Source organism: Octodon degus, unplaced genomic scaffold, assembly GCF_000260255.1.
Source record: "Octodon degus isolate 3935 unplaced genomic scaffold, OctDeg1.0 scaffold00204, whole genome shotgun sequence".
In the NCBI taxonomy this organism is placed as follows: Eukaryota; Metazoa; Chordata; class Mammalia; order Rodentia; family Octodontidae; genus Octodon; species Octodon degus.
The window spans coordinates 560,960-587,387 of record NW_004524780.1 but is presented as its reverse complement, the minus strand read 5'-3'; the positions used below and the strand labels follow the sequence as shown (position 1 = coordinate 587,387).

General features: G+C 53.2%; 2 protein-coding genes and 1 long non-coding RNA gene across 4 annotated transcripts in view; 2 read left to right on the top strand and 1 right to left on the bottom strand.

Annotated features, from left to right (window-relative positions):
* The window catches only part of Tpo (thyroid peroxidase), a 29,102-nt gene extending 12,893 nt beyond the window's left edge, over positions 1–16,209 (top strand). Inside the window, exons 6-17 of one of the 2 annotated variants that reach the window (XM_012517670.2) lie at positions 1,516–1,645; positions 2,868–3,053; positions 3,789–4,304; positions 4,717–4,975; positions 6,005–6,175; positions 7,509–7,746; positions 8,459–8,667; positions 9,510–9,680; positions 11,031–11,162; positions 11,622–11,721; positions 15,513–15,645; positions 16,101–16,209. In XM_012517670.2, the coding sequence (XP_012373124.1) occupies positions 1,516–1,645; positions 2,868–3,053; positions 3,789–4,304; positions 4,717–4,975; positions 6,005–6,175; positions 7,509–7,746; positions 8,459–8,667; positions 9,510–9,680; positions 11,031–11,162; positions 11,622–11,721; positions 15,513–15,645; positions 16,101–16,139 (2,284 nt within the window). In that variant the 3' untranslated portion in view covers positions 16,140–16,209. Of the gene's footprint in view, positions 1–1,515; positions 1,646–2,867; positions 3,054–3,788; positions 4,305–4,716; positions 4,976–6,004; positions 6,176–7,508; positions 7,747–8,458; positions 8,668–9,509; positions 9,681–11,030; positions 11,163–11,621; positions 11,722–15,512 lie in introns of both variants that reach the window. The other variant, XM_023704811.1, reaches the window with a different exon arrangement.
* LOC111813609 lies at positions 14,254–20,329 on the bottom strand. Its single transcript, XR_002818817.1, has 3 exons — positions 20,305–20,329; positions 14,975–15,108; positions 14,254–14,520 (listed from the first exon to the last, which is right to left on the bottom strand). It is a non-coding gene; the product is annotated as an uncharacterized LOC111813609 (long non-coding RNA).
* A 140-nt stretch (positions 20,330–20,469) lies between these two features.
* Positions 20,470–26,409, top strand: Tmem18 (transmembrane protein 18). The gene is made up of 5 exons (XM_004644600.2): positions 20,470–20,599; positions 21,943–22,063; positions 24,203–24,257; positions 24,985–25,078; positions 25,166–26,409. The coding sequence occupies exons 1-5, from the start codon at positions 20,543–20,545 to the stop codon at positions 25,256–25,258; spliced, it is 420 nt and encodes a 139-aa protein (XP_004644657.1). The 5' UTR covers positions 20,470–20,542; the 3' UTR covers positions 25,259–26,409.
* The last annotated feature ends 19 nt before the right edge of the window (positions 26,410–26,428 follow it).

Genomic DNA, 26,428 nt, shown 5'->3' with positions numbered 1-26,428 from the left:
GGGGATTAAACTCAGGCCCTTTCGCTTGCCAGGGAAGCACTTATTCCACTGAGCAATCTCCCTGGCCCCTCAGTGCTGGGATTACAGGCATGTGCTATCACGTCTGGACTTGGTGGCCAGCTCATTGTGCCTGGGGTTGGGGCCAGCATGGTCTGTGGTTTCTCTGCCATACTTGAGAAATTAGCACGAAGCTGGGTGTGGCGGCACACGCCTGTAATCCCAGTGCTTGGGAAGCTTAGGCAGAAGGACTATTGCAAGTTCAAGACTAGCCTAGGCTACGAAGTGAGCTCAAAGCCAGCCTGAACTGTGTAGCAAGACCCTATTTCTAAACTACAAAAGACCGAAAAAGAAAATTAGCCTAGGGTGGGCCATTGGTAAGATCATTTTTGCAGCACTGTTAGCAAAAGCTCAAAGTGGGTGGTTCTTTACTTAAAAAATATAGAAGCTGTGAAGCACCTAATTTTCACCAGGAACATAACCATTGTCAGTTCTGGCTCCAGAAAGTGCTCCAAGACAGATCAAACGACTTTTAATTATATCTGTTCCCTTTTATTTTGAGGCACTTTCACTAATATTCTCAGGAGTAGTTGGTGAAATCAAAATATTATTAATAACATCTTTTCCTTAGCATACTTTAAAATATATTTTTACCAAAATAGATTTTGAACAATAGAATGACTGCAGATTAGTGTTTTATAAAAAAAATTGACTATTCCTTCTTATAATCAAATAAATCAAACAAATAAGACTTGATCTCTGAAAGGGCCTACATTTTCCTCTGTCCCTCCTCTCAATCTCTCTCTCTCTCTTTTTCTGTCCCCCCCCCTTTTCTCTCACTAATCCTTCCAATCTGGGCTGGAGCCCAGGGCCTTCACAATGAGCTACATTCCCAGCTCACTCTCTTTTTAAGATTAATTAATTTAATTTATTAATTTATTTTCAGTCAGGGACTTACTAAACTACCCAGACTGAGCTCCAACATGAAGGCTTGTGCTGCCACAGACAGCCTATTTTTAATTCCAATAAAATAATACCTATATCCTTGACAATCACCTGACTTCTTTATTTAAAATTGTGTAGTGAGTTCCCAACCACTCTATTTCTAGCAGAGACTTTGTCCTCATGAAAAAGGCATGGGTAGGAGAAGGCATAATGCCCAGGTGGACAGCTGCGGCCTGGATTACAGCCAGTTGGAGGACAGAATTAGCCGCCTTGCAGCTCAGAGCAGCCACCGCCTGGGCATTCTGGAGGGGTGAGAGGCCTGCCTTTAAGGAGGAGGCTGAGGCAGGCTCCTAGGAAGCAGCCCTGGGGAGGATCCCGCAGGGGAGGGCCCATCCAGGTGATCCTGGCTCAGGAAAGTGTAGGTGGATGCTGGCAGTGGAAACTGATTCCCTCCAGGCACCCCTGTCCAGCCTCCCCAAAGGCTGTGTGCGTCCCATCCCTGTGCACGCACATTGGGCTGCCCATGTTCTCTCCTCCCTGTGCCTCTAACAGCCCATGTGTTCTTCCCCGCAGGGACCACCCCACCTGGGGAGCTTCCAACACTGCCCTGGCCCGATGGCTCCCCCCAGCCTATGAAGATGGCTTCAGCCAGCCCCGGGGCTGGAACCCCGTCTTTCTCTACCACGGCTTCCCGCTGCCCCTGGTTGGTTGGTATTCGGGAGCCCGCTTTGCCTAGGGTGGGGCTGCCTCCCCATGGTGCAGGCAGATCCCCCAGGTCTCCCCAGCCCGTGCTTCTCAAGGCTCCAGTTTCTCCAGGGCCCTAGCACATCACATGACTGTGAGGCTTAGGGCTGCCAGTGGCTCAGTCAGCCAGGGTGGCAGGAGCCAGCAGCTGAGTTCTGCCTCGCTCATTGATTTTAGATGGATTCATTTCCTCCTCAGGTGGAAGACCAGGCCCACACCTAGTCACCGACTCATTCACTCCTGTGTAAAGTCCAGGGCATTGCTTTCTTCCCAGAAGCAGCCTCAGTTGTGCAACATGTTTGTGACCAGTCTGCTGATCAAAACGTGGCCCATGTCACCCTTGGTCTGACTGCCCATGCCATGGCTGACCAGCCTGTTTGCCTTTCCCCCTATGCTGAGAATGGAACCCAGGGCCTGCACACTGAACTACACCCCCAGCTCTATTTATTTATTTATTTATTTATTTTTGAGACAGGGTCTCACTACATCATTAAGTTACCCATGATGGGCTCCAACTTGCATCTGTCCTGCCTCAGCCTCCCAGAGTGCGGGGTTACGGCGTGTACCACCACACACGGCCCATTTCTCTTATGCCCCATTCCACTCTGCAGCCTTTAGACACCTGACTCCAGGTACTGGGTGCACCCAGAGAACACAGCAGCATCAGGGCTGCCCAGGCCAGCTGCCCATGGGCACCATCACCACACTGTACATGGAGACGAACATGGCAGAGGTGGCTTTTTCAGGGGGGCTGTTGAGTGAGAGGACCAGGTGTCTCAGAAGCTGAGGAGGACAAGTGGGTGGAACAGATATGGAGACCTATGGAAGAGCTCAGGGACAGCTCGGGGCTGCTGTCCACACTTCACTCACCCTTCACTCTCTGCTACCCTCTGGACCTTCCCTGAAACAGGGTGCTGCTCCCCGTCTTGTGCCAGACACTGGCCAGGTCTGCTCCTGAGAGGTCTGGGATGCTGGGTGTTGGGTACAGTGATCTCTAAGCCTTCTTCGCAGGCGCCCTGTCCAGGTCTGTCTGCCCAGCACTGCAGCTTTCCCCACCATACTGCAGGGAACAGGGCTTCCATGGGCCCGAGACAAGAATCCCCATAGAAGGGGTCTCCAGTGCCTCCTCTCGAAGCTGCAGGGCCTTCCTGGGTCATGATGAGCTGGTTTCTGCTCACCAGGTACGGGAGGTGACGAGGCAAGTTATCCGAGTTCCCAATGAGGCAGTGACTGAAGATGACCAGTATTCTGACTTCCTGACTGTGTGGGGACAGTACATTGACCACGACATAGCCCTCACCCCACAGAGCACCAGTGCCGACTGCCAGCTGACCTGTGAGAGCCGGAGTGCTTGCTTCCCCATACAGGTAGCACCCACTGCCTTGACTTTTACTTGGAGACTCACCAGGGCCAGTTGAGAAATCAAGCAGAGAAGTGTACAATGAGGTACGAAGTCTGTCTTCAACGCCAGGAGACGTTAGGTTCCAGGTACCTAGGTGTGCGGTCCACAGGAAGAGTGGAATGGTTCCCGCCTAACCACAGGAATCACAACTGCATATACCATCAAGATCTTAAAAACAATTTAAATGTGAATCATGAATATGGCCTAAGTCTGGTACACCCAGAAGTCAGTGCAACTTCAATCTTCCCCGATCACATGCACACCGCTGAGAGTACTCACACAAACAGGGTGCTTATGTCTCAGCCTCCCTACCTGGGGGTTGCTTCCCAGTACATGGTCCCGAACAGCTAGAGTAGTCACTGCCTGTTGCGTGACTGCACTCGGACCGCGAATATTCCTTGATGTTCTAGAGCTGTCTTCTTAGTTACACAGCATTGTGTGCCTTTTGACTTGGGTGCCACTTTGCATAAAATAAAAACTTGATATTTTATCTATGACATGCAAATTGTCGTCTAGCCCACATATCCTTCCTAACCAAAGCTCTTTCAAACCATAAAGTAAAGAAATGGGTTTTGGGGCAGGTGGGCAGGTCCCAAGGGGCCAAGACAGGGTCTGAGCCAGGCCTCCAGTCCCTAGGTGCTGTCGGGGGTATGGGATGGGGGTGGCCTAGCGACATGACCAGGCCTCCCTCTTGCTGCAGCTCCCCGCTGCCGACGCCTCTCCAGGTCCCCAGTGCCTGCCCTTCTCCCGCTCAGCAGCTGCCTGTGGCTCATGGCCGCGCAGCGCACTCCTGGCCAACCTGTCTGTGGTGGCCGCGCGGCAGCAGGTAAACGCGTTCACCTCATTCTTGGACGCCTCCACCGTCTACGGTAGCTCCGCGGCCGCAGAGCGGAGCCTGCGCGACTGGACCGGCGCGCCCGGGAGGCTTCGGGTCAACGCGCGCCACCACGACTCGGGCCGCGCCTTCCTACCCTTCACGCCGCCTAGCAAGCCTGCTGCCTGCGCCCCAGCGCCCGGCTCCCCGAACCAGACCCGCGTACCCTGCTTCCTGGCTGGTGATGGTCGCGCCAGCGAGGTCCCTGGGCTCGCAGCCCTGCATACGCTGTGGCTACGCGAGCACAACCGCCTGGCCGCAGCGCTTGAGGCCCTGAACCCGCACTGGAGTGCAGACACGGTGTACCAGGAGGCGCGCAAGGTGGTGGGCGCCCTGCACCAGGTAAGTGTGTGAGGGACAAGTTGCACACATGCGGGCAGGCCGTGGGGTAATCCCCACAAGGTTACTGTACATGTCCCCAGCGGATCATCCTGCACACTGCTAGTGGGTCCCTGCAGGGTCACCTTGCTCACTGAGTGGATTCCCACAAGGTTACCGTCGGTCTCCAAGAATGGGTGGGAGGGCTTATGATGGGTGCCTGTGGCCCTGTGTCCTTGCCTGGGGGTGTCCCCACCTACCCTGCACCTGTGGGCCTGTGCCCCTGCCTGGAGATGCCCTTCCTCCTACAGGCTGTCTGGACGAATTGGAGCACAGTGCTGTCCTGAGGGCAGGAGTCTTCCCTGTCTCTCTATGATAAGCCTCTACTGCTCCATGTGTCCTAGGCTAATCCTAACTTCTGCTCCTCTGTCTACAGATCATCACCCTGAGGGATTATGTGCCCAGGATCCTGGGACCTGATGCCTTCCAGCAGTACGTGGGTCCCTACGAAGGCTACGACTCCACTGTGAACCCCACTATATCCAACGTCTTCTCCACAGCTGCCTTCCGCTTCGGCCATGCCACCATCCACCCACTGGCTAGGCGGCTGGATGCCACCTTTGAGGACCACCCGGACCTCCCCCCGCTGCTGCTGGGGGACGCCTTCTTCAGCCCCTGGAGGCTCATCCAGGAAGGTGAGACCTGCCTTCTGTGCTGGCCAGGACATGACCTGTCCCTTGGGGTCCTATAGCTGGCATGACCACCCTGGTCTCACCACAGGGTCTCTGTGGCTCTCTTGGCTGATGCTATCCAAATTATTAGTGTTTCTGGGGTAAAATATGTTTCAAGGTTCTTAAAAGGTGAACTGTTGGGTCAAGGAGATAGTTCAGTGGCATAAGTGTCTGCCTGGCAAGTGCAAGGTCCTGAGTTCAATCCTTAGTACTGGAGAAAAAGGGAAAAGCAAACTGTTCATCAGAAATATCCCTTGTTGTGCTTTTGAAGTTCTTTGGAACTCAAATTAGTTGTCTCAGGTGCAGGAGGCTCTCCTTTGAGGTTGCAGACTTCGGAGTAGGAGGCTCATCTTCTGGTGGTGCATGGCCCAGGAAGCTGGGCTTGCTCACCACCAAGCACTTTACTGATCTCTAACCAAGAGTCACCCCGGGAGCTTCAGGGTGCAAATGACCCAGGTCCCCTTGGAAGCAGAAAACACTGTTATTCCCTGATTAGATTCCAGAGGTTTGTTATCTTTCTTTCTGTGCCTTTCCCTGTGCCTTTCCTGGATGTCTGGAATATACAAAACTGGCTACTTCTTTTCAGGGCCTTCTGTGGGGAGGAGTAGGGTGGGAGCTTAGTCTTTTCCAGGTGGTGGAGTGGGGCCCCTGGGTCTGTGACAGCTCCCAGACCACCAGAGCTCTACTCCTTATAGTTCTAGGCAGTGGAGGCCAGCAAATGATCATAAAGTCTCTGCTGCTGAGAAACAAAGGGAAGAGGTGAGGACAAGGGCCTGCCTCAAGGGTGCTGTGATGCGGAAAAGCTGTCCCCAGTATCCAGCATGGTTAGCACCAGCCAGGTGGCTACGTCACCTCCAGGGCAGCATCCTGAGGGGTTCTAGAAAGCAGGAATCACTCACCTTGACTTGTGAACTTGCACAGAGGTGGTTGAGAAATCATGACAGTGTTTCTCCCACGCACAACAGGGACTCAGTTGTGTGTGACCTTGTTCAGGTGGTGTGGATCCTATCCTGCGGGGCCTCCTTGCCAGGCCGGCCAAGCTGCAGGTGCCTGAACAGCTCATGAATGAGGAGCTGACCGAGCGGCTCTTCGTGTTGTCCACGCCTGGCTCCTTGGACCTGGCATCGCTCAACCTGCAGAGGGGCCGGGATCATGGCCTGCCAGGTGCGTGGCCCCTTCTGAGGGTACCTCTCCAGGTGCTAGAAGCCTGCCCTCTGAGAGATGGTGAAAAGTAAACTCTGGCTGCAGACCTGCCACCAGCTTCAGAGCCGCGGGACATCAGAGGCTTTGTTTCCTTCATGGCAGGAGGCATCCTCTAGCCTCTCCAGGATAGGGACAGCCCCAGAGGGGACTGAGACCCCAGAGAGAAGGAGCCTGGACTGTGGTAAAGGAATTAGGGGTTTGCATCTCGGCAAGCTCTTGCCTGACATCCCAGGAAGCTCCTGGGAGAGTGCATGTCCTGCTCCTCTCCTTGCCCAGCCTCCTGCCCCAATCTGACAGAGACCCTGCTGTTCTCAGAGCTGCCCTTGACCATGGGTCCAGTTCTACTACTAATTGTGCTCCCAGCCTGCAGAGCCCTGCACTCTCCTGTCCTCTGCCTGTGTCCTGCCCTTTCCGTCCCATGTCCCTTGTGGCCTCTTCCTCCTTCAGCCACCATGGCCCTCGCTAAGCCCCAGCCTACCATGACCCCACCTCCTGTAGAGTTCAGCTAGCTGCCCTGTCCTCAGTGTACATTAATGCCACATTTTCTGAGCATCCACTCTGTACCAGGCCTCGGGGGGAAAAGGAGGCAGGATCTACACATGAGGCCTGCAGTGGGCAGGATCAGGAGCAAGGGAAGGGCAAGGAGTGGGAGGTGGGGAGAGCTGTGCAGAGGGTGCCTGGGGAGGGCAGGACAGAGGGGTGGGGGAACAGGGTCCTGGAGGGGTAGCCATGCGGGGCGGGGCTGTGGGAAGCTCCGAGGAGGGTGCCTAGAAAGGGCATGGTCACCAGCCCAGCAAAGCTGGAGCCTGGGCAGAGGCTTTGGGAGGGAGCAGTTTGGGCACTGGGTCAGAGGGCAGAGGAGGACAGTGAGGAGCCAGGCCCACACCATGACCTCTTTGCCCCTGCCTAGAAGGGGAAGGCAGTGTACAGGGTGATCGGGCCAGCCTGGGAGAGGTGCGTGTCCATGTGCCCATGTCCCTGTGTGCCTGTATGCCTGTGAGAGACACAGAGAACTATGCTCCCTGTGTGTGTCTAGCACTAATAAAGGAGCACAAAATCCCAGGGGCGCAGCCTGCTCTGCACCTCTGCAGAGCACAGGTGCAAGCCTGCCCCTGCCCCAGCCTTGACCTCAGCCTGAGTCCCTGCCCCCACCGGTCTGTGAACACAGACTTCCAAGAGGGCCGAGTCTGTGCTGCAGGGACAGTATGACATGGTGTTGTGTGGCTGCCACACCAGGGAGGGGACGAGAGCCACCAGTCTTGGAGCCTTCAGCCCAGCTCCTCCTCCTGCACAGGGTACAACGCATGGAGAGAGCTCTGCGGCCTGCCCCGGCTGCAGACCCTGGCCGAACTGCACCGTGCCGTCGCCAACAGGACTGTGGCAGACAGGATCATGGCCCTGTACAGGCACACAGACAACATCGACGTATGGCTGGGTGGCCTTGTCGAGGACTTGCTGCCTGGGGCTCGGACCGGCCCCCTGTTCGCCTGCCTCATTGGAAAGCAAATGAAGGCCCTGAGAGATGGGGACAGGTGGGCACCCGAGGCAGCCTCCTCCTGTCCTGCAGGGATAGTGCCATCTACAGTTTTGGGAGGGGAGCAGCCAGGTCTGGTTCAAAGGCTGGCTCCCTTGTTCAAGGTGCAGGGTGCCCGGGTGGGTCATGTCTTGGGCAGCTATGAAATGAGAGGCAGGAAGTGTCCTAAGCAGCTAAAAGCTTAGGAAAGCAATTGCCGATTTCCCGGATCAGACATCTGGCAAAATCAAATTGTCTTTCACGGCTGATGGATGGTCTCCCTGATCCATACCTGAGAGTCATGGATTTATGTAGGAGGCCTCTGTCACATTTCAAGGGAGTTTGTCCTCAAGTAGGAAGGGAAGCAAGGTGTATGTGACAAAGGGAACTAAGTGCTTATGGGCCTCTGGTCAGGGGCTTGGAATCTTGGCCTGAAATTAGTGGTGTTTTTTTGTGGCTGTTTTTGAATGGGAGGGTGGTCCTGGGGATCAAACTCAGGATCTTGTGCTTGCCAGGCAGGCACTTATGCCACTGAGCTAGCGCTCCAGCCCAGAAGTCAGTGGTTTGAGAGGGCAGTTGTTTCCTAGCATCCCTGTTTCCCTGGGGTGGGAGTTGAAGGCCACAGAGGCCTGGCCCCTGGCAGCCCTGTTGGGCACTGGCTCTTGTGTCATCGCACTTGTTTCGGAAGCAGCCTATGCCAGCCCAGCCCCTCACCCGCACCTCTTGTGCAGGCTGTGGTGGGAGCATACCCCGGTCTTCACAGAGGCTCAGCGGCAACAGCTGTGGAAGCACTCGCTGTCGAGGGTCATCTGCGACAACTCCGGCCTCACCCACGTGCCCAGGGATGCCTTTCGTGTCGGGCGGTTCCCCCAGGACTTTGAGTCCTGTGAGCACATCCCCAGCCTGGACCTGGAAGCATGGAGGGAGACGTTCCTACAAGGTGACCCTTGTTTTCGTATCACGGCGTAGGCTGAGCTGGAGAGAGTGCACCTTCTCGCAGCATCCGGGTTTGCCCCTGCACTCCTGAGAAATCACCACAGGCACAGCCCTCCTCACCCATCCCCCCTGGGCAGGAAGAACAGGAGCCAGGGGTGTGGTTGTGAAAACTCTGCACCCTGCACATGCTCAGGCCCTGAGCAGTATGCTGCATCAGCGACCCCTGGGCCCCATTTTGCACATGGCATGGTCCAGAACCTGCAGGTGGACATGGGCAGTGCTGAGGACAGTACATGAGATCACAGATCTTAAGAGCAAAGCTGACCAACATGGGGCTGCATAACAGATGTAGGACTGGCCAGGAACACACAGGGCCACCTGTCCTGGCTCTGCAGAGCACATGTCCTGACCCTGGCTTTGTTCTGCACATGCTCACAACAAAGGCCACAGCACGCTCACACGTCTCCAGCCCCAGGCAAAGCCTGCTCTTCTGACACCGGGTGACACACAGGTCTGCCATGCAGGACTGGGCTGCACACAGGTGCTCAGGAGAAAGTACCGAAACCTCCTCCAGAGGCTGGGGCCAGTTTGCAGAAATAAATACACACAGGTGCACACACAGACACACACCTGCTGTGTGGGCACACAGCTTCCCCATCCCAGATGAGGAGGCACAAGTCAACCTGCTCCCTGAGAGCCCCATCTGCAAGTGTGGTGCCTTCTCGGGTGCTGGGTGCGGGGACCCAGGCTGGCGAGTCCTCAGGGACACCCTTCAGCCAGGCCTGGGATGCTGGGCTGTGGCTATGCTTCTGCAGTTGACTTCATCTTGGCCTCACTGTTGTGCAGATGACAGATGCAGCTTACCAGATAGGGTGGAGAATGGTGACTTTGTGCACTGTGAGGACTCCGGAAAGCGCATGCTGGTGTATTCCTGTCGCCACGGATATGAGCTTCATGGGCAGGAGCAGCTCACTTGCGCCCAGGACGGGTGGGATGCCCAGCCACCTGTCTGCAAAGGTCAGTGAGGATCACTTACTACTTAGGCACTAAAATCCCTGCACTTGAAAATTTGACCTCAGGAAAATCCAGCAAATGGATTGTGATGCGTGTCACTTGTGAGTTCTAGTGCTGTGGATTCTGGCAAATAAAAACCACACTTAGTGGCCTTTTCCACTAGCTGCTGTCCAGAGGTCATGCAATAGAGGAAAGCAGACAGCTGCTGTGTGTCTGCTTGTATCTATAAGATGTGCAGTCAGCAGATGTGTGCTTTGAGAGAGGGAACATCTGTGCAGATGTTTCTGTGGCGACCTGGGGTCAGAATCTTTCACTTCTTGGAAGCCCCAATTCTGGTGAAGCACTCAGAGCCTGCCTCTGTGTAGACCAACCAGGAGCCTGTGGACACCATAAGCCCCACACTGGGTTCCTGCTCCCCTGTGAGAGGACTGTCATCCAGCCAGGGTAGACTTGCCACCTGTGCCTCAGTGCAGCCCTCCACATGGAGATTGTAGTGTGCAGGTCCCTGCTGTGGACTCCCCATGAGAAAAATACGGGCCACAGATAGAGCACCATGGCTGGATTGTTACCCACAAGAGGGTGGGTTCAAGCCTGGATCACTGTACAGCAGATGTCATCCCAGCTGCAACCCAGTCCTCAGCTGGCCCCAATCCAGAGCCTGTGTCCTTTTGAGATGAGGAAAGGGGACTGAGAAGCACAGTGGCAGTGTGAAGGTGGGGTGCAAGGGTGTCTGCAAGGACAGTGGCCTCTGAGGCTGGAATGGGTGAGGGCGAGCCTCAAGCCATTGGTAGCAGCATCCTCTTGCCCACACCTTGACTTCTGACTTTGGCATCCAGAACAGAGAGGGAAGAAGTGTGCTTAAGCCACCAGTTGGCCATGATTTGTCATGGTGGCCACAGGCATGTTGTATAAGGGGAGAGTCTGAGCCTCAGGGTTAGACAGCTACTGTCACCCTCACAAGTGCACAGCACCCGATGCAGTGTGGACAGAAGTGGATCTGACCAATTCTGGCAAAATCAAATCCACTGCTATCTGCTGGGGCTCATTCACCCCAACGCAGGAATAGTAAAGGATTTCAGGCCTCTGGTCAGGACCAGCTTGGGGCTGCTTTCTGAAAGATGGAGGCCAGGCAGAGGGGTCAGTGTGGTGGGTGGTTGTGATGGTGGCTTTGACTTTCAGGAGCTTCTGGGGTGAGGCAGCGCTTCCAGGCAGCTGAGAGTTCTGGATTCCATGTCTGTGGCTTCCCCCTCACTGCTCGGAGTCAGAGGCCACTGTACAGCTGGGGTCGTGGGGTCCCTATTCCCATGGGGACCTGGCAGATCTCCTTGAGCTGAACCTCTGGGTTCTCTGCAGATGTGAATGAGTGTGCAGACCCAGCGCACACACCTTGCCACCCTTCTGCACGCTGCAGGAACACCAAGGGCAGCTTCCAGTGCCTGTGCACCGACCCCTATGTGCTGGCTGAGGACGCCAGGACCTGCATAGGTAGGTCGGTGCTTCTTCCTTGTCTGCTGGCTGTTTCTGGGAAGTAACTGTCAGCTTGTCTGGGAGGGGTGGGGGCGGGCACAGCGTTCCCTGTGGAACTTCAGGGTCTGTCTTCTGTCTGTCTCAGATGTCCTGGGTGCTCAGCACCCTCTTTCACGACAATGGCAGGCCTGGCCCTGTTTGTGGATATCAGGGATTTTGTGGTGCCCAGGCACCCTGGGGTGGGTCTTGTATAGGGTCCTTTGTGCCCTGTGGGGCTGAGGCTGGAAGGACTTTCCTGTCCCTGCCCCACAGATGTGCGGCTGTTGACCAGAGAGCCCACCTGTCCAGGGTCACCTTGCCCACCCACTTCTCCTTGCTTCCCTCGCCTACTGAGCCCAGGGCTTGCTGGGCAGGGGGATGACCCTCTGTGCCTTGGTGAACTCAGGCCAACCTACTCACCATCTCCTCCTGTGCTAGACTCCGGCAGGCTCCCGCAGGCATCCTGGGTCTCCCTGGTACTGGGGGCACTGCTGGTCAGCGTCTTGGCGGGTGTCACCTGGATGGTGATCTGCAGGTGGTAAGTCCTGAGTTCTTCAGCTGCTCCTTACACACAAGCAGGCTCTGCTCTCGGGGCATGGCCAGTGACCCAGCTGCATTCTGAGGCCAGGTAGCGATGACCTGAGTCCTTGACACTGCAGGCTTGGTGGGTGCCTGCATCACCTTAATAGGACCTCTTTTACTTGTTTGGGAAGATACATAGGAGGGGAATAGCTAGGTCAAGTGAAATTGTTAGTCTTAATTTTCTTGAGGAATCTCTATACTGATTCCCACAGGGGTATACACTTTGAAAGCTGGTTTCTCAGTTAGGGGCCCGTGTCTGTTTTAGGAGTTAGACCTTGGGCTCTGCAGACTTTTGTCTGTGCTTCTCTTTTTTTCTTTCTTTTATTTTTTGTATTTTAAGGAAGAGTCAACAGGGTATTCAGGGTCTCACTACTAGATCGTAGTAATCCTCCTGTTTACAGCCTCAAGCCCAAGAGCTGGGATTACAGGCACGCCACCATGCCCAGTCTCAGTTGCCATCTAGGCACAGCCCAGGGGCCAGGGCCAGCACTGCAGGCCCACGGATGGAAATCCCCTCAACCCGACCCTGCACCAGCTTGCAGGTGCTTTAATCCCTGAGATATTTGGCTGGCCCTGTGCTTCTGTTTGTTTAGTGCAGATTTTCTAGGTCACCATCTCCAATCTAAATTCATCATGATTCTGTTTATTCACTATTAGCTCTCAGAAAATGTGAATCTGTACAGTTCCTGCCCTTATAATTTGCTCTGATTTTTCTTGTTACCCTAACACTCATTTTTCTTTATCATCTTCAGCTTGGGAGCTCCTGAAATGTGATTTTGTTACTTTTTGTGCAGGATGCCTGATGTTCTTGGTTGTAATTTGTATGAATTATTCCTACTGGTGATACGCATTATAAACTTGACAGTGGGTGCTTTCCGTGGTGTGTAGCTAACCCGTGAGGACCTGAGTGGTTCTCCTCTGGTGCCCTAGGCAGCCCTTCCATCCTGACTTAGTGTTAATGAGGAGTCTGCCTCGCCATGTTTGCTGTACCAGTGGGGGCGGGGGTGCACTGAGCCTATAATGAGCCCATTTAGACCCCCTTATCCCAGTGTCAAGGCTACTCAGGGCTTTGCTACTAGACCCAGGCTGGGCCCACAGAGCTGGTGGTAGAAGAGCCATGCCCTGGGAGCAGTGCCGGGCTTTGCTTTTGTTTTCATGTGAAATACGCCTCCACTCAGCAACCCCACTGCCACGCACCTCTCCCTGTGGATGAAAAGTAGACCGAAGGGAGAGAAGCATTTACAACTCTGGGAGATACTCACACTAGCACGTATCTTTTATGGAAAGCATGCTGAAGAAGAAAGAACGGAAAAAGAGCAAGCTTGCCATTGTAACACTCTACCAAGGACAAATTCTTCCAAAATTTGAGTCTATATGCTTCCTTTTGTCAAATTGCTTTTTCAGAGGACATACACTCCTACAAAGATCAGGCCATGTTTGTTAAGTGTAGTTGTGTTTGTTATGTGCAGTTGTCCTTACTTATTTGACATGGTTTGAAAAGTCCACCCTGTCTCCGTTTGGTGGTGTCTGAAAAGGTAAAATCAAGCACAGTTAGCGGTGCCAGTTTGGCTGTTGTTTCCACCAATCACACGCACAGAGGTGAGAACAATGGAACTGAGCACTGAATTAGAGGATGCAAAATCTCATTAAACACCCAGCAGGGGGGAGCTTCCGCACTGCACAGGGCTCAGATTTGTCTCCTAACCAAGCTGTGCATGTTTGCACCGCTCTGAGGTTGTAGGGAGCAAGCTGGTGCAGATGCCTCTGTGAGGTCAGAGAGCCAGGGTTCTCCGCCCCCCACTCCTTGCTCTGCCTCTGCTGGCCAAGCCCCCACTCGCTCTGATTCTGTGAATACAGCCCAGTCACCTCTGCCTTGCATGGCTGCACTAAGGCTCACAGGGAATGTACCCGTACGGGAAGTATTTTGTGCCTTGTGAAGACTAAGTGCTCTATAAAGGATTGTGTTGCATAGCAACGCAAACCTGCACCGTCCTGACTCACCTGGCTGCCTCTGCTAAGATTTGCTCCTGAGGAAGACCATCATACCACAGTATCCACGGACAACCCGTTTACTAAGGGAAGAACTCACTTCTGAAGAAAACATCATTGGACCAAAGATCTTACACATAGGCAATAAGATGCTGAAATTGCTTTGCAACCCATCATGGGGAGATGCCCTTATCTGGGACTTTCCTTAATGAACAGGATTTAAAAGTGATCTGTCCTCAAACTCATTTCTGTATGATAACTTTAGCAGAATTGGGGTGGTTTATACATGCAATTTATTTTACCTAAGTCTGTAGCAAATTCCTAGGATGAAAAACCTACCCCCACTTCTTTAAGAGTACGTATTTAAAAATACGTTTTTCCCGCCCCCGGGGATCGAACACAGGACCTTGGGCTTGCCAGGCAAGCACTTATTCCACTGAGCTATCTCCCCAGCCCAAAATAAATGCTTTGATGTCTTTGCTGCCTTTGCTGCTTAGAAATGATTATCACCTGGTAACACTTCCTACAGCTAATGTTTTAGTTGGGCAGCACTTTTATAAATGTTTGTAAGGTAGGCTTACTGCAGTTATTTCATTATTTTATTGTTAGTGTAAAGTATATAATTCAGTAAAGATGTACAGCCTGGTGGAGCTTGTTAGCCCACCCTGATGATTCTGGCACAAGGTGTTGCACTGGCCGCTGAGATGCCCTGGGCATGACTGTTGGGACTTCTCAGGTTCAGTGAGACAAGCCTGTGCATCAGCCACTGTAAATAAAAATTGAAAACTTCAGCAAATAGAGCTTGATAAGCACTAAGAATTTAGTAGTCTGCTGCTGGGCATGTGTCATTGCCACTTTGTTATTAAACATGAGACGCACATTAGGGCTGATCTATTTTAAAGCAATGTTTAATCTCAGCCATAAGTTGAGGTCAGGACTTCATGCTTGTCAGTAATCAAAGAAAACCACACTAAATCAACTGTCAGATATGATTTAGATCTATGAGATTAAACGCACAGCAACTCGAGGAAGGGCAGTAGCCACAGGGTGCTGAGGCTGGAGGCCTGGTGGGGTCTGGCAGCAGGGGGCTCCCATGTCAGCCTTGCTGGGAAGGCAGGGCTCGCCATGACACTGCCGGTGGCCCGTGACTGCTTCTTTCTGGGAACATGCACCAAGACACTTGTCCCACAGGACAGGCAAAGACAGGGCTGTGATCTTACACCAACATGTAGATGCTCATGGAGGGTGACAGATGCAGCCACTGCCATGGCCAGCTGGGGTGGAGGTACAGGAGTGGGCATCAGTCACCAAGAGCGAGGCAGCGCAGCAAGTGAGTGCACTCTGGCCAAAGTCTCTGCGGAAGAAATCAATAAAGTGAGTTGAAGGAGCAGGCTTGTATTTTAGAACTCCATGTTTCCTGGTTGACACTGTGAGTTGATTCATGCATGCCTTCAATAATTAAAAGCAGAAGCCAGGGCAGCACTGTCACACGTTGCCACAGACATTCTAGTCCTGAGCCCTTCTGCTTCCTCAGGACCTATGGTCAGCCACAGCCCTGGTACCCACGGGCCTGCAGCTACCATGCATTGCAAGGACGGGATCTGAGGAAGGGCCTGGAGGGAGAGATGCCCGCAGCCCTTGGGTGGCATTCAGGACTCCAGCGCAGGAGGCAGCACCCCATTCTCACTACAGTGGGGACAAGACTGAGGGCTCCCCTGCACCAGTGGTGGCAGCACCTAGATGTGGGCTTTTCCACAGGATGCACTGTGCGGCAGAATCCACACTGCCAGTCATCGAGGGAGACGCGAAGGTCCCTGCCCAGCCGGGATGTAGAATGTGTCGGGAAGCGGGCACCTCGATGTGCAGTGCTGCTGCTCTGGACCTGGAGCAGGTGAGTCTCCTGAATTTCCTCAAGGTGACAACATGCAAAGGCATTTCTCATGAACATCCACGAAAAGGCCCAGCCGCTCTTGCAACAGCACACTGGCGCTGGGTTTTTGGGACCTGGTCTGTGTGCAGTTCTGCACCTTTCCTTCTGTCCATTTTCTCTGGTACAAATTATATTGATAAGAGAATGATCATTTGTCAAAACTCAAACCCAATTTAGAAAACATTCAGACAAATTAGAATCACTGAAGCAGATGGAACATGATGAAAATAATTCATTTCTTCAAACCAGTTATAAAACCAGCTGCTCGCCTAGGGCTGGGGTGGGAAAAGAAGGAACCAGGGTCCTACTGTCCCCCTGGGACACAGCCTAGTGACCCGGACCCTGCCCACAGGCCCACTCCTGAGGCTGATCAGAACTGGGCGGGCCCTGGGCTCACCCCAGCTTCTCTCCTGCAGGAGCCAGCCTATGGGTCACAGATCCCCCTCTGCATGTAGGGGCTGAGCTCTGCTTGGAGTCCTGGCCTTGCCAAGCCCACACGCTCAGCTTGGCTGGAGCCTGCAGCCTGCTCACCAGCAAGGAGGTGGAGGATGGCGACTGTCAGTGGCCCTTGGGGCAGTGACTCCTGTGTCAGGCCACCGTCTTGTGTGAAGGCTGAGGCTTTGCAGAAGTGAAGAAGGACATGAGGGGCATTTGTCCCGAGTTTCATAGCAGGGAGAGAGGGTGGGGGTGGGCCTCACAGGCTGCTGAGTCACCTGATTAGGACTGGTGGCCCCAGACTCCAGACACTGCAAAACAGTTTGTGTCAGATGTCTTCACAGAGCCTGTCTTCCAAGTGCAGGCACGCGTGGTATCACCTTCTCCTTATTCTAGAGCTCACAAGAATAAACACAATGGCCTCAGACTTGTCTCTCGTTTTCTTGTAAACAGTGCCAGACATGCTCCTCCCAGGAGTTTGTATTTAAATGGACTTACAGGGGCTGGTGAGATGGCTTGGTGGTCTAAAGCACCTACTTAGAACTAATTAAGCTAAACAAAGCATAGGGACCGCGGTTCAATCCCCCAGCACCACATGCCAGCCAGCCCCGCCCCCTGGTGGGCTGAGCGGGCCACACACACACACACAAATTAAAAAAAAAAAAATGGATTTACAGCCAGGCTCAGTGGTACACACTATAATCTGTCTTCTGGAAGGCTGAGGCAGGAGGGTTGCAAGTGGGAGTCGAACAATTTAGTGACTTTGGCAAGATCCTGTCTCAAAAACTTATTAGAAGGGGCTGGGGTGTAGCCCAGTACAAAGGCTCACGTGTGTGGCCAGACAGTACTGTCAGCTCCCGGGTGCCCAGGACCCTGTGTGTGGCATTTAAGCCTTCCAGGCAGTTAACTGGGACACGAGAGCCATTTTACAAGTGTCCCAATATAGGTATAGTGGCGCACACCTGTAATCCCAGGGCTCAGGAGGCTGAGGTAGGAGGGTCACTGTAAATTGGACACTAGCCTGGGATGCACTTAAGAGTTCAAGATCAACCTGGGCTACATAGTGAGACTGTCTCAAAAAATAATCCAAGAAAAAGAATCCCAGAAAAACCAAGTGTCATGCTCACCATGATGACAGTCCCTGGTGTGACATCTGATGGCTTTAACAAGTGACACTCTTTCCAGTACCCCAGTCCTTTGGTGCCTGCAGGCAGGCACTCAGGAGTCCTGGACTCTGCAGGTGGCTAGAGCATATGCCTGTTTCTATACATCCCAGGTGTGGATGCAAGGTGCATCCTGGTAGCTCAGCTCCGTTACTTCTGTTGCCCCTTCCTGGCTGTCATGGGATGGTGGCGTGGTGTGCAGCGAGCACCAAAACCTCCCAAGGGGGCTGTGTGTCACCCTGACCTATCGAGCTAATAATATTCCTTAGTTATTGTGGACTGAGGAGGCCCACAATTTCCCACATGAGGACAGCAAAGCCTTAAATAAATGAGAGAAGGGGTGTGATTTTAGGATTGCAACTCTCTCACAGTGATTTTCTGGGGGTTTAAGACAAAGCACTTCTCTGGGTGGGCATATTTATTAGCTTTTCAAATGAAGGAGGGCTATACTGAAGAAAAAGCAAGAATCCAGACAGGACTTGGGAGTCCCTTCGGGGACTTCTCCATGTAACACCTATGTTAATTTAGGAGCGCTGTGATGGCTCCAGGAAGGCCTTCATGCAGAAGGCTGCAGCTGGTCTCCTTGTAGCTAACTAGGGCCAGAGACACACGACCTCAGCTGTGGTACTGTCTTGTCCTTTGAGGCATCTCAACTTCACAGGGCAACACAGGCCTCAGGCGGGACCAGTGACTCACAGAGGTTCACTTACTGTGAGTCCACTGCCCATTTCCTCACAAGGGCCTAAGCCTTGGACAAGCTCACACGTAAACATGAAAAGCCCATTGGCTAATACAAATCCTGCTCAGAGCCACTTCACTGTATTCTCCGTCACTGCCGAGGGAGAGAGGCACTGGCTTACATCTCTCCACAAATCAAGGTCCAGAAGACCCGGATGGAGCCACTGTGCCCTGCTGTGGAAACAACGCTACTGTGCGGCTGCCTTTGCCCTGTGGATGGAGGCAGCTGCCTTCCTAGGCCTCCTCCATGCATTGGTGATCCGGGCCAAACTGATGAGATGGCGACATCTTCTGGCCACACCATGCATCTGTTGTACAATCCCACTGAGTGAACACACACAGGGACTTGCAGTCACCCCTGAGCCATCTTACCAGGGATGTAATTTTCAGTTTGTCCTTTCCTGTGTGTCCCAGCCAACGCAAGTGTCTGTTGTCCAACAGCACCACCCCCTGGTAGCTTCAGGGACTACCAAGAGTCCAGCCTCTTTCCGCAGGAAGAACCATGGGTCTGTTATTTTCCATGGGTTCTGCACACAGCAGCCCTTTTTTTTTTTCCCCGGAATCTGGGACTGAACTCAGTCAGACCCTTGTGCTTGCCAGGGAAGCGCTTATTCTACTGAGCCATCTCCCTGGCCCCAACAGCAGCCTTTTAATTTTACCTGACTTTTGTTTTTTTGCTTGGAGCTAAATAAGGGCAGTTCCTCATTCAGCTGCAGGGGTAGCCTGGTGCCCTGTGGCCGCTGAGCTTGGAATAAGCTGCAAGCTGCTCAAAGTGCCCTCTGGCTTTCCCTGGCTACAAACTCTATGGGTCATGTGCACTCATAGCGATATAACCAGAAGACCAGCAACTGCCATGCCCCAACCTGAAGCTCTACACGGGCAGAGCCCACCTTCCCTCCTGTGTGGCTCACACCTGCTGTCATCTCCATTGAGTGAGAATACTCCATGTGTGGATGAGGGGTGGGTAGGTCAATGACCCCATAGCATCTACCACTTGCTGCAGGAATGATCATCAGAGGAGGTAGCCGAGGACAGAGTTGTCCAGGGTGAATTTAAAGGGATAATCAATGTTGTCTTAACCCTAGAATTCTAAAATACGAACTGTAATTATTCGGCTTTAAGCATGGAATCTGCGCTGATTTATTAAGAGTTCGACCCAGTCATTCCTCATCTTAGGCCAGCCATTTTCTCCTACATGTAGCAGCTGTCAATTTTCTCACCGACCTAACTCAATCATTTGTCCCTAACTACTATGGCTGTCCCAGAGGCCTGTACCTGCCCCAGGCAGACGTCTGCCCCAACTGCAACAGGCGGAAATTCGAATCAAGCAGCAAATGGAATTTAGTCCAGTCAACAGGCTTGGATCCGCAGGCACAAATCTGAGCCAATTACCAAACTTGAATTTGGACCAATCACAGAACTACTGCTGGTATATAAGCACCATTCTTCTTCCATCATACCTACACAACATCCTTGTGGGGAGGGGACTAATAATATAGACCAAGATTATGGACGCGATCATCAGAGATAACACTAGGAGTCCGAGGCTGTGGGCACTTGGGTCCCTCAGCTGTAGTGTTGAGGGCCAAACACACCGCTGGAGCCGCAACACCAAGGGCTGAAGGCTGCGGATTCACAGCCCCGGAGTTAAATCAAGAGTTAAGGCACGCATGTGGGCTGTAACGCTGAGCAGAGGACACCAAGCTCTACAGTGGCAATGCTCCGGGCTGCGGGCACCCCAAGCTCCAGATGTTTAATACACCGAAGGATGATAGTCTGGGCCACGAGCTGTAACACAGGGTGCGAGGGCAGTAATGCTGAGGGCTGGGAGCTCCCCAAGCCTGAGAGCCGTAACATTAACGGCTGAGAACACGGACAGCCTCCAGCTTTGATGTTGGCACTCCGAGCCCGAGCTGTAACAAAGCCCAGAGGGCTTCTTGAGCTCCGGAACTGCAACGAAGTTACAATTAAAACCGACATTTTCAAGAGCAAAACAAAATGGAAAGATTTTTGTGGAAAGATTCCGACAGAAAACAAAAAGGCCACCTTCCCGGAGAGGGAAGGACGGCTGGGTCCCGAGCGGCGCCGGCTGGCGTCCCACGCAGAAGCTGTCCTCGCAGGCGTGGGTCGCAGGCGCCGGAGGCTGTGGCTGCGCGGGCCCCGAACGGCAATCACCGTGGGAAATCCACTCGTGAGACGCCAGAGTTGTGAGCTTTCCAAAAGCAGATGTAGGTCCCATCGGCCTGCGGCGTCCCTAAGCCTGGATCACCTCCAGTAAGCTCACCTGTCCCTAGTCAAACCAGGCAGCAAATAGCCTCTACCACATTCATCTCTATTGTAACTCCACGCGAACGCGAGACTCGCTTTAAAAAAGGGGGGGGGGTGAAGAATTATCGCGAGAGGATCCAATTAAGCCAATCGGGACTCCCTTACTGATCTCGCGAGATGAGAACCAGTGCAATTACTTCGGAGCTGGGCGGAAGGCCCGGTCGGCAGTTGGGAGGGTTGGTTTCCAGGACACAATGCCGTCTCCGTTCTCCGTCACCTCCTTCCCTGTCAGCATCCCTGCGGTGATCATGGTAATTCGCAGCCCCTGGAGGGGGAACCAGGGGTTCTCAACCATGTGGTGCAGACCACTTCGAGGAAATGGGTGCGTGGGGCGGAGCGTTGGGGCGGGGCCTGGGCGGCCCGGCTGGGGACCGGAGCTGGGAGGGGCTATGGGCTGTGGGGCGGGGCTACGAGCTGCGGGGCGGGGCTTCTCGAGAGGCGCGGTCAGGGTCGCGGTCCTGTCCAGCGCTGGAGGGTGGGGGACCGTAGATGCTCGGAGCAGCCTCCCGGGCCCCCAGCTGCAGGTGTGGCCCTTGGTTTGGTGCACGCAGCCTCTTTTATCCTACCAGTCTCCATTCAGGTTGCAGTGCGCTGTATTTTGGGTGTCCTGGTGCACAGGAGGCAGGGGCACCCCTTGGCTGAGAGTGCTGAGCGTCAAGAGTCCTGAGGAGGGCCGGTCAAATAGCTCAGCGGATTAAAGCGACAGTTTAGGCAGACGCAGGGACCGGGGATTTGATCCTGCGGTCTGCCGTGCCGGCCCCGCCCCCGCCCCCGGGGCGCGCTGAGTTGGCGATTGAGACTGGGCTGGGCTTGCGGCCCACGCCTGTAATCCCAGCGCTTGGAAGGCTGAAAACGGGAGGATCACTATGAGTCCGATCAATATACTAAGACGCTGTAGAACCTGTACTAAATACAAAAAAAAAAAAGTCTTGAAGGGCCCTGAGACCCCAGTTGTGGGCCCGGTCGGTGTTGCCTCTTGCGGGAGGCGGCTCTGGGAAGAATGTTGAGGGGCTCAGCAGCCCGGTTGAAGCGGAGCTTCCCATGGTAGGATGAGGGCCCGAAGTGAGTGCCGTTAGTGTCCACTGTGATGCCTTCAGGAAGTCACATATGTCCCGCACCTCCACACTGAGAAACTTCACAGGATCCTGGTTTTAACTTGAGATGAACAAAATGTATGAACTTGATTTTTTTGGGTGGGGGAGTAGAACTGGGGGTTGATCTCAGGCCCTTGCGCTTGCCAGGGAAGCGCTTATTCCACTGAGCCATTTCCCCAGCCGGTGTATGAACTTGAGCAAGTCACTTAACTTCCTGTCATTTAGGGGACAGTAATCCCTTAGATCTCACCCAGTTTGAAGACATGGTTCTATTCAATCAGAAGGAGTGAGTTGGTGATGTTCTGTTTTGTGAGCTCAGACTTCAGAATCATTAAAAACCTGTGAATGCACATTCAGGGGAGGAGATGATTTCCTCCCTTCTCCTTTTCCTGCCCCGCATTTCCAGGCATCCTGGCTGTTTTCGCGGGGTGCCTTGTTCTTTTGACTTTGAGGTGCTACAACCTCTCAAGAGTGGGGTGCCTAATGGTGTGTCCTCACAGCAGACAGACTGGACCGAGCCATGGCTCCTGGGGCTGGTTGTCTTCCACATGCTGTGCCTGCTGCTCACCTGCTTCTCAGCCCAGAGGTATGGACTGCAGATCGGTCTCTTCCTGAGCCTAGGTGAGTGGAACAGCACAGACCCTGTGCTCCGTGGACGTCTGGTAGACTGTGTATTCTTTGTCCTCCGTGTGTGTGTGTGTGTGTGTGTGTGTGTGTGTGTATGAATATTCTGCGCTTTCAGGATATGTAAGTTATTTTCATACCCCTGCTATTGGGTGTTCTGTATGTAAACTGTCAGGGTAGCTGATTTGAAAGAGCTGGATAGGACACCTTCTCTGTGATAGGGTTGGTGCCAAGCACCAGTTGTATGAAGAAGTCTTTGGTTTTGACAAACACTGTCTTTTACACAGATGTTTGCCTGCTTGGGTCAGTCCTATGCACCCTGCTGTAGGAGGAAGAATGAAAAGGAGGAAGGAAAGATCTATGCATGAAATAAGATATTGGGGCTGGTGAGATGGCTCAGTGGTCTAAAGCACCTACTTAGAACAAGCTTAGCAAAGCAAAGCTCAGGGACTGCGGTTCAATCCCCCAGCACCACATGCCAGCCAGCCCCGCCCCCTGGTGGGCTGAGCTGGCCACACACACACACACACACACACACACACATAAATAAATAAAAATTTAAAAAAAAAATTAAAAAAAAAAAAAAAGAAATAAGATATTGCCCTGGTTGGGTTTAAAGATAAGGACTACAGGAATTCAGAGAAGGGATGGAGCTTCATTCCATGACTAAGAAAGATTGTGTGGGAAAAAGAAAACAAAATCATGCGATAGGTTGAAAGGCTGGGCAAAATGGCAGTAAGAAAAGGCAAGGAAAAGGAAGAGCTCACCAACCTGGTGTGAGGTCAGGGAGAAGGCTCCTGGGCAGAGCCCCTAGTGGGAGGGCTCAGTAATGCTGCTGACCTTGGGTCAGGGCCCAGAGAAATCAGTCTGTAGGCTCCAGATGTTGCACACGTGCTGGAGGATGGGAGCTTGGCCTCTTGATCATGAAGGCAGTGAAGAGAGCAAAGAGGTTTGCCAATAGAACACGCCCTTTAATTTCAGACACCTTAGCTGGCAGTGTGCCAGGTAAGGAATGTGGACAAGGTCTGCCCTTAGGAAGAAGAGTGAATTTGAGTATGTGTATGTCACAGAAATGCCTCTGGGCAGACGAGGGGTGGGTGGACTTGTCACATCTGCTCCTTCCCATGAGAGTGTATCAGGTTATGTCCTAAGGATCACCAGGAGTTCAGCGGTGAGCAGAGCAGGCCCCTTCATGGGACTCTGCGTGCAGTGATCCGTTCCGGACCTGTATGCTTTTCGTGTGTTTTGACTTGTTAAGTTGTCAAAGCATCGCAAGGTTAGGTATCCTGTGTGTCTTTCTCCAAGGGAGACCAGCACTATAGCACAGTAGTAAGCCACACGGTGGGTCCCTACTGCCATCCCATGGTGCTCATCAGGGTTTAGTGGCCTCCTTGCCCTTGCTCAGACCTGCTTCTCCCTTTCCTACTGGTCCAGCCTTGCTGGGTCCACTGTGCAGGGCAGTGAGGACCCTGTAGGGCCAGGGACATTCAGGAGGTTGGTGCATTTTGATGTAACTGACCCAGTGAGTACTAGAAATTACAGTGCTGGGTTTTATGCTCATTGCTTGCCTTTTCAGTTGTGATTTCTCCCACGTGTGAAATTGGCCTCACCTCTGAGCCGCTTAGAGGTGTGGCACACGCCCTGCAGCCTTGGGAGGTCCATGGTCAGGGCCAAGGAGGCCCGGCAGCCCTCTGTCGGCAGTCCCTGCAGGGCTGCCATGCCCGCAGCTGTGACTCCTGTCCTTTGCCTCCCACGCCCAGTGATTTTTCATCTTGCTTCCTCCGCAGGCCTCGGGGCAGTGGCACTAGTCCCTTGGCTTGTTCTAGGGCAGTTCTGCTGCGTGGCTTCGAGTGGGATGGCCTGTGCCAGGCCACCGGGAGGCACTGTGGTTGTGTACGGCAGCCTTGTATGGCTCTGCTGGGACCACTGAGACCTCAGCCATGTTTTGCCTGCTTTCTGTTAAATGGGCACTTTCTGTAATTCAGTTTATAATTCTTATTTCACGCTGTGACTGAAATGGAAAGTGCATCTTCTGTTGTATTAGTATTAAATATTCTGTTGTAATGAATGGATGTGCTCTGTAAGGAATGGCGATCTGCCATCTAAACTCCTAACATGTGGTCTGTCTTCTCTCAGCGACCTTAGTCTACTGCGCTGAGTACATCAATGAAGTGGCTGCCATGAACTGGAGGTAACGCCAGCTTCCTGGGTCTCCCCCGAGCCCCTCCCTGGGCAGTGGTGTCACTGCGGGGCTCTCGCAGCTCATTGCACTCAAGCAAAGTGCCGTTGCCCAGGGGTGCTTGTGGCCTGGGGGCCTGGCCTCTGAGCCCCTGTCACCTCAGCCCTGCTGCCACCTCCAGACCATGTGTCTCCCTGGTGCCCTCCTCTTGGTTCTTCAGAGTCATGGCTCTGCACTGTCTACAACACCCGTGACAACATGTGGGTTTCAGTGACCAGTGTCTGAGTCCCAGAGAAGCTCCTCTTTTCCTGAAGAGGAGGCTGCAGCTCAGTGGGCTTTGTGCAGTACCGAGTCCAGGACTTGTGACTGGCACATGGCAGGTTCTCGGTGTCGCTGTGAGGTTCATGTTTCCTTTTCAGGAGCAGCCTCTGCAGACAGGTCCTATCTGCCATGGCCTGCTCTAGCTATGGGCAAGCCAGGTCCTTTAAGCTTCGGCATTTAGCCTGTGTGTTTCCTCTGCAGGTGACACCTCACTAGTGACAGCCTGACACTGCCTTTCACACATAGTAGCAGAGCACAGGGCTGGCTGTGACCCCACCTTCTATGAGAAGCATTACCCTAAGAGCTTATGTGAGCGATGCATGCACCTTAGTGTCCCTGGCTGCCTATCATTCCTCCGTCTCCTGGTGCAGGAGGACACTGTTAGGCCAAGGAATTCTTTGTTTTTGTCTTAAAACAGGTCATTTGCCAGATACCAGTACTTCGACTCCAGGGGGATGTTCATTTCCATAGTGTTCTCGGCTCCGCTGCTGCTCAACGCGGTGATCATTGTGGTACGTGGGTGCGTGGTGCGCTCCCATTGCGCTTTCCTCTGCTTTGTGGGTCTCGCCTCTCATGTGCCTCACTGTGATGTTTTCTAGATCATGTGGGTGCGCAAGACTTTGAATCTGATGACCGACTTGAAGAAGGCACAAGAGAAGAGGAAAGAGAGCAGGAGGAAGAAGGCGGAGTAACACCCGCTCCGGATCCTACATTGTTTGTCCCTCCACTGTGGCAGCTTCCAGGGTCAAAGTGTGCTTGGCCCAGTGTGTAAAGCTGACTCTGGGTCACAGAAGGTTTTTTTGATTTTAATGCTGCAGGGAGAAACGCACACTGAAATGGTTTCTTCAACCCCATGCTGAACCCTCTGGTTCTGGACCCACCTTGGGTGGATTCAAGTCCTGGAGCCCAGCACACCCGCTTCTTGGGCAGATGGTGGCATTTTCTGAGTCAGTGCTGGTTATGGGCCCTCTTGAGACTGATGTGGGAAACTGCAACTTCTGTCCTCTGTGCCAGGTCTACAGCCTGGCACAGCCACGGACAGCTCTTCTCTCAGGACTTGTGGCGAGGTAGATGACACCTTGCTTGTGCCTGGAGGAGGGCCCCCTGGCTCCCCAAAAACGGTCATGTGCTGCAAGAGATCACAGGGCTGCGAGAGTGTGCACACACTTGTCATGACCTGCTTCTACAAGGCAAGCCTGAGAGCTTGGGCCACGTCACTGATGTGGCTTTGGGTTAAAATTTGAAATAGAAGCTGTAAGGTCAGGTCTGTACAGAAGAGAATATGGTTTTATTTTTATTTTTTTCGCGACTATGTTGACTGAGCCCTCTGATTTTTCTACATTTTAAACTGTAAGTACAAAAGCACTCAGTTTATGAGCTATATTTTGTTTTCACAAAAATAAACTTTAGTTTTTAAACTTTGTAATCAAGGTCCTGTTCCGGCCAGTGTTGCACTGTGAGCAGCTGTCTTCGTGTTTTGTCCTCACGCTGGGAGAATCTGGCAAGCCAGAGTTATCAGCAGATAGTCCTGTTGACATTCGCAGTGTGTGTGGAGTGACCCTGCTCTATAGAGCCTGCAGAATGTGGGCTGGGGTGGGCCACAGTGACCGAGAGCTTGCCTGGCCACACGGGACCCTGGGCCTTTCCCTAGCATCACACACAAACACGCACATGTGCGTGCACACACACAGGCAGTTTGTGGTCTGTGAGCTGTCCTGTGTTCATTCTGTACGGTGAAACACTCGTGATCTGCCAATTACATTAGCAGATGTCTCTACATATGTTGATGTGGTCTGTGGGGCCCTGTTTATTCCTATTCAATAAAATACATTGTGATGTTGTATTTTTCTCCCACCTTATAT